This window comes from Nicotiana tabacum, chromosome 11, assembly GCF_000715075.1.
Source record: "Nicotiana tabacum cultivar K326 chromosome 11, ASM71507v2, whole genome shotgun sequence".
Taxonomy (NCBI): Eukaryota; Viridiplantae; Streptophyta; class Magnoliopsida; order Solanales; family Solanaceae; genus Nicotiana; species Nicotiana tabacum.
Window position 1 is genome coordinate 119,896,823 of NC_134090.1, and position 7,593 is coordinate 119,904,415.

General features: G+C 31.5%; 1 protein-coding gene across 1 annotated transcript; it reads right to left on the reverse strand.

Annotated features, from left to right (window-relative positions):
- Window positions 1-3,622: 3,622 nt before the first annotated feature.
- Window positions 3,623-6,894, reverse strand: LOC107812196 (serine/threonine-protein kinase At5g01020-like). Its single transcript, NM_001325888.3, has 5 exons — window positions 6,316-6,894; window positions 5,977-6,112; window positions 5,140-5,276; window positions 4,803-4,926; window positions 3,623-4,268 (listed from the first exon to the last, which is right to left on the reverse strand). Exons 1-5 carry the CDS (start codon window positions 6,685-6,687, stop codon window positions 3,709-3,711), a joined length of 1,329 nt encoding a protein of 442 aa, NP_001312817.2. The 5' UTR covers window positions 6,688-6,894; the 3' UTR covers window positions 3,623-3,708.
- Between the last annotated feature and the right edge of the window lie 699 nt (window positions 6,895-7,593).

Sequence of the window (7,593 nt, forward strand, 5' to 3'; positions counted from 1 at the left end):
GTGGCTTGACATTCAAAGATTCGTTCATTCTGCAAAACTTCGTTAGTAAGTGGAACATTAAGTGGACTGACTTTAAAATTTTCAAAAATTAATTGACATTTAAAGATCCCTCTGGCTCTCCCTCAATGTTTCACTAGCGATATTCTATCAAAACCCAATATTTATCCCCCCCCCCCCCTTCCCACACACAAAAAAAATAAAAATAATTAAATAAATAAAATAAAAACCAAACTCCCCAAACAAAGGGGTCTATCAGTTCAACCAATTATGTACATTGTTTCTAAACGGGAAATTTACTTAGCTATACTATTATATAAATTTATTTACCACTTTTTTTTGGATTTCTTAAAAATTATATTCTCTACCTATATTTATTATTTATATCCAAAATCTTAATAAAGAGTGTGTCCCTTAAAATTAGGATGTAACTGATATAGCCACGTCCTCCTCCGACGTCGCTCCATTCTCCTCCCCTTCTCATTTTCATGTATATCAATTAGACAAAGCCCCCAAAATCACGTCTTCGTCCTGTTTTCAAAAATATTTCAAAATATTTCTTTCTCTTTTATACAAATCAACCCAAATCTTTCCCTCGTCACACAAATTCATCGACATCTCTAAAATTATAGCAACAAAGAGTTCTCATTGACAATCATTAATATTCGAAGCTTTGAATTCAATATTCAAGTTTTATAAATTTGTGATTTATTTGGATTGAGTGTTCTTGCAAATTAATGAGAATATACCTTGGAGTTTATATCTCAATTCAAAGGGAGATTAGTTAAGTTTACAGTTGGTTTAGGTAACTTCATATTAAAACTCGAAGAAGAAGTTTTAAAATTGTATCGCAACTGTATCAATATTCGGGTTTTACAAATTTGTGATATGTTTGGATTGAGTATTCTTGCAAATGATTGAGAATATACTTTGGAGTTTATATCTCAATTTGAGGGAGATTGGTTAAGTCTAAAGTTGATTTTAGGTAAAATTTCAAAATGAAACGTGAAGAAGAAGAAGAGGTTTTAGGACTGTATCATGATTGTCGATAATTATATGATAATTGTATCACAATTATATCGAAATTCTCTCAGGATTATAACATAACTATATCATAATTATATTTGAATTGTATCTGATGCATCAATACATGCATGAAATAATATCTGATATAATACTATATATTACAAGTATAATACATTTTTTCTATTAGAATCGTATTAGTTTTTTTATTGTTTGAATGTCTTTTGTATGTGATGTGTTCTTCCTCATTGATTTTCAATATGACAATAAAAGCTAAGATTATTGGTGATTTTGTGCTTGTTATGGAGCTTGTTGCTGGTTTTAGGTGGAATTTCATATTGAAACTTGAAGAGGAAGAAGTTCGAAATTGTATCACAATTGCATCAAAATTATTTTCAAATTGTAGCATAAGTGTATGATAATTGTATATGATACATCAATGTGTAAAACAACCTGATACAATACTAATATAAGTATAATAGTAGAAATGACATCAGATAGCCACTCTAAAGGACTGCTATTTAGGAATTAACGAGTGCATCTTGAATTTTAGTTTTTCAACTTAATGTTCTAGGAGAAAAATGTCCTAAATTAAGATTTTTAGTTTAAAATTTTTGGACAAAATAAATACTTAATCTTTAAATAGCGTCCCTGAAAACAGCTATATGTTGCACTTGCCACATTATAATACAATATTATATCATAATTGTATAAGAAATTTATAAGAGTTGTTTCAGAATTGTATTAAAATTACCTCAAAATGGTATCTAACAGCTTGTTTGGATGGTTGTTACCCATTGTATCGTATCGTATTGTTACTTTAAATACAATGTTTGTTTTGATTGTTACTTAAATTTTATTGTATCGTATCGTTAAATCCGTCGTTACATAACGACGAAATGTGCCACTTTATGTAACGACCGATTTGGTGTGGTCGCGTCGTTACTTTGTCTTTTTCTCTCAATCTCACCCTTTATTATTATTAAATTATTTTATTTTATCATTTACCCTATCTTTTTATATTGTAATTTTACGTTGTATCATAATTATTTTTTTATAATATTGCAAGTTTATTCTTCATATTGCTGGTGCATGATATCATGAAACGATGGCAAACGATACAATCTATCCAAACATTGTATTGAGCAAACGATACAGTACAATACAATACAGTACGATACGATACATTATGAAACGATGCGTAACAACCCTCCAAACAAGCCGTAAATTGAATTTGATACATCAATACCTGAAAATATTACATGATACAACTGCTAAATCTCAGGTTCGTTCATTTGTGAAACATATATTAAGTATATAGAGACTTATTGGATTTTTTATTCGTAACTCCATTAGACTGAAGACTATTAAGCCTACTCAATGAGATGAGGAAAGAAAGAAAAGAGAGGGCCTAATGGGCTGTTATCTGGCCTGCTCTGTCCGAGCACAGAGGTTGGTCAGGTGAACCAATCGAAGGATGGGTTGCTTGGCCCTAAACTGGTGTGGACTGCGTGAGTTTGGATTCATAGAGCAACGAACAACTTTCACTCTGTGCAGTGAAAAGATAACAAATTAAATGCTATCATCCAGGCCCAACAAATGCGATGAGTTGCTCCAATTACATCATCAATTTTTCCAAAAAAAAAAAGGAAAAAAAATCAGTTTCTAAATAAACTATACTCCTGCTTATCCAAACTAGTTACTATGTGATAGGGCTTCTGAAAAAGAAATACTATCTTATATGTTACAGTCAGCTTAAAGTAGTTGGCCGCATAAAGTTGCATACACCACGCGAACTGTTAACACCTCGCTTGACATCTGGTGGTATATAGGAGGATATATATAACTATTTGAAGGTTTACCAAACATATTGCAATATATAATGTCTATGCACGTCTTTGGGGAAAAGTTGTCCCGCCTGGTAATTAACAGTAATCTTTGATCATTTTTTAACACAACTGGGACGTGGCTTAGTGATCCTTATATTACGTTATTTCGTATATACCCTTTGTTTTGATACCATGATTTAAATAATGGGAGACTTGATTCGATGAACTTCTATATATATACTGACATGTAAAATTTTCTGCACAATATAAAGTTTAACTTGTGATAGCAAATTTTTTAGGTTAGTTCCATTTTTACCAGGTTATTAGTTAATCGTTTATCCACAGATTTACCTTTAATTTTTTTTTAATTATCTGATTGTGTATATGATTTGCAACAGTATAGAATTACTTAAATTCTTCTCACAGTCATTTTTAATTAGCGTCATGGATGGCATCAATCAAAATGTTTCGTTGTAATTTGAATTTTTTGTTTTGGAATGTATATTTTTTGGAAGTACAACATATACAAAGTTGGTATCTGTCTCTCTTTTCTGGTAATTAAGTAACTTTATAAATTACTAAGTAAAATATTTACAGTTGGTATCTGTCTCTCTTTTCTTCCCAATTGTTCAACCGCTAAACAAATCTCTAAATGAAGAACAACGCTAAAATAGAACTTTCGTTCAATGGAAAGAAAAAAACAAAGAAAAGAAAGAAAGAATTTTGAGCATTTTTTTGCTCTTCTCATTAAAATCTTAAACTATTACTCTTATCAGGTAAAAAAATTAAATAAAATATGGATGAATGATCTCTATCTACAGTTTTTGTTACAGAATTTGTCTTTTATAATTATTTATATCTAAGCTCTATGGAAATCATTGCGCAATGGTGAATTTGGACCGAGTTTCTTGTGTAGAGCCTTTTCTGAGTAAATTGTTGAATTTTGAGGACTTCTTCTATGCTTACGATCAAGATGATGATGATGGTGTTTTTGATGATATGGACTATTTTCTTTCTTGATCGTTTTCTTTTGGTCCTCCTTTTCACTTTCTTTGCACATTTCTTTCACTTCGGCTGGAGCAATATACACAAATGTCATGTTTGAAATATCCTTATAATCCTTCAATGGTTCAAGGGTTTTTACCACTGAACTCATTTCTGGTCTAGCCTTTGGCCTGTGACTTAAGCACTGGTAAGCTACTAATGCTGCTTTTTGTGCTCCTTCTTCTGAGTATAAACCTTCTAGCCTTGGATCCATTATTCTACGTAGTTTTCGAGGATCTTTCAGTTGAGGTCTTGCCCAATCTACTAAATTCTGCTCTCTATTTGGACGAGTTTTATCAACTGATCTTCTACCAGTTAGAAGCTCCAAGAGTACTACTCCGAAACTGTATACATCACTTGCTGCAGTCAAATGACCTGCAAAAATTTCAAAATATAATTAGGGTTACTAGTTCACATACGAATCTAGGTGGACCGAAAATCACGGCACTCACTACTACTTGGTGACAATCAATGAATATAGACTTTGTATAAGTATATATATTTGAAAATTTTAAAATATTAATAATGTACTGTTACCAATTTGTAGAGTCCAATCTGAGATATTAAGCCATTAGGTAAGAATATCATGGTACCCACTACTCTTTGATGACAATCAATGAAAGAATTAGTTTAAGTATATGTTTTTTGTAACTTTTCTTACATGTATATAGTTTGAGTTAGAAGACAATAATTGTATACTCCTAGTTTACACCCATTAGCTAGAACCTAGCTACCTCCGCCGTTGGTGACTACAATGGATTAGGCACTGTTTTATTTATCTAAACATTTTTTGTGAAATAATGGTTAAATCATTCTAAAATTTCCCTTCGAGCGAGCAAAATAAAAAAAAAAGGAAAAAGAAAAAAAGAAATTAAAGAAATAATGGTGAAATGATCAATGAATATTTACCAGTCATGAGGTATTCAGGAGCAGCGTAACCTTGGGTCCCCATTACTCGGGTGGAGACGTGTGTGTCATCTCCTTCTGGGCCATCTTTTGCAAGACCAAAATCTGAGAGTTTGGCACTGTAATCCTGGAGGAAAAGACACCAAGGAAATTAATTAGTAAATATATATGTAAAGAGATGTAACACTATATATCAATGTAATTTAACTTATCATATGATGTTGTTAGCTTTACTTTTCTCAAGATCATTTAGTTCCACGGGCAATTATATGTAGTTATGACTTGATAGTCTAAAAACTATCTTACAGAAATTAAACTCCAAAAGTAAGCAGGAACTTACAGAATCTAACAAGATGTTTGAAGCCTTAAAATCACGATATATGACTGGTTTTTCAGCTTCATGGAGGAAAGCAAGACCTTTTGCAGCTCCAACTGCTATTTTCATCCGCGTTGACCATGGAAGCGATACGGAATATCCTGCAAGATCAAGAATAAATTAATTTAATTGAACAATCATTGTTTTATGTTTCTGAACAATTTTATTTTATTTTTTCTGAATCTTGTATTTCAATTCATTCGTGAAACAACGGGAACAAGTTAATTGTTTTTCTCTTTTCATTTGAACTATATCCAATAATAATTAGCTGAAGTGAGATTTCCTCAACTGGACAATTGCTTTTTAACCAAACTTTATTTGACTGATTCTTAATTCATATAAGCATTCAGTCGGAGTTGGTAAAGGGAAAGAGTGGACCAATCTGAGGTCAATTTTCACACATTTACACTGTAACTGGCCTTTTCTAATCCCGTTTTTCTTCTCCCTCTTCAAATTTCTAAATTATGGAGTAATATTCACAAGTTGGATGAGTGCTTTATGTGGGATACAGCTATTTTTGTGCAGACTGAAGTTCCAAAAGCCAAAATATATTTCGGATCGACTTTATGTTTTATATATTGGTAAAATTATCAATTTTTTTACATAATCCTAAATCACGTTGACCTACAATTATAAGTAACTTTCTATATATTAAGCTTGATTTTTAATATAAAAAATAGAATATAAGTAATAATCTACTAAATATATAACATGTTAAATTCCACTGAAAATGCAATCTTTGCGACTTAAACTCTTTCAGATTAGCAAAGGTAGATAGTGGAATGGTAAAAGAGAACATACTTCTAAACAGCTGATTCTCCAAGCTGCCTCTGGGCATGTATTCATACGCTAACAGCCTGTGTTCCTCTTCACAACAATATCCTATCAACTTCACCAGATGTGGATGCCTCAGTTGCCCAAGAAATATCACCTCAGTCTGCTCACAAATATTAACAAATTAAACACATGCTTTATCACAAATTTAATTATAATTATTTATAAAACATATGATAGTAAGATCAATGTTGTTCGAATCCTCAAAAATCCATAACTTTTGGAGGATCTGGCATACCTAACGACATTTTAAAGGATTCGAGCAATATTGAGTAAGGTAAAGGGTTATTAAGGTAATATTCATACCAGCCATTCTCTATGACCTTGAGTGCCATCTAAATCCAAAAGCTTTACAGCCACAGGCTGAGCCTTCAAACCAGGTCTAAGCTTATCATCAATGAAACCTTTGTGAACTGGTCCAAACCCTCCTTCACCCAAGAAATTACTCGAAGAAAAATTCTGTGTGATCACTTTCAATTCTTGAAGTGTGAAAATATAAAGATTTGAACCAGCAAGAGAAATCGAAAGGTCCTCCGAAATAGTTGATGCGCTGAAATCCGAAATAGAAATCCTATGAAATGAACTTTGTTTTGTCACCACTTTGATCTCCTTTGCCTTTGGTTTTGGATTCTCACCTTTAAAACAGCTAGGAACTAGAGATTCCCATGTAATCTTCATCGCCAATCTTATGCCAAAAATAGAAAATTGAAATGAATGTTCTATATTCTTTGAGAAATCCCTAAAAAGAATCGTGTATATATAGAAAGAATGTCTTTTCGTAGGAAGAAGAAGATTGATGAGCAAGAAAAGAAGACGAGTTTTCTTGAATGTGGAATGGTCTATTAAAGAAGTTTATAAGGAGAGAAGGCAAGAGCTAATATTCAAATATTGCTCTCTACCGGACACAAAGAAAGAGGTTCTCAACTCCTTTATATAAATATATATAACCTCATGCACTAGACGTATTTTGTTTCTGGGTATTTACTTTGTATTTTTCTGAATTATATTAAGTCAACTTTATCTGTCATGAATGCTCCCTTTCCCACGTTATAGCGTGTATTTTTATGTGCACTTCCACTAACACTGTTCATATGTGTATAAAGTTGTTGCGATAAAAGTAAAAGCATGTATCTAAAATACACCAATAATGTAAAATTATTTTTTACTATTATGTTATCTAAAATCAACGAATTAAGTCATATGCACCGACAATCTTTTTACATTACCACTATAATTTAACCTATGATAGCAGGTTAATTACCGTTGTTATAAGATTACCGGTTACAGTTACGTAATACTTATCATAAAAATTTATCTGTAATTAATTTAATTATGTAAATATTTTTTACACCGTCAATACATAAAACTTAAACTTAGAACTATTTACGGGTAACTTTTGTAAGTATGATAGACTTGTAACCTGCAAAAGATTATATAAGTAACATGTTACAATTGGTAAAATTAAAATACATGGATAGTATAACAACATTTTTTACCGTAAATATATAGGGTATATTCAAAGTAAAAATATTACTTATACAAGGACGAACTAGATGTGCCAAATATTCTTTATAACCAGACTGT

Bases quoted from the DNA above. Each gene is read 5' to 3' on its own strand.
- LOC107812196 (NM_001325888.3), bottom strand. From the start codon at position 6,687: ATGAAGATTACATGGGAATCTCTAGTTCCTAGCTGTTTTAAAGGTGAG. The intron at 6,113-6,315 runs GTATGAATATTA...ATTTGTGAGCAG, and splicing joins AAGGTCATAGAGAATGGCTG to ACTGAGGTGATATTTCTTGG. The intron at 5,277-5,976 runs GTATGTTCTCTT...TTGATCTTGCAG, and splicing joins GGAGAATCAGCTGTTTAGAA to GATATTCCGTATCGCTTCCA.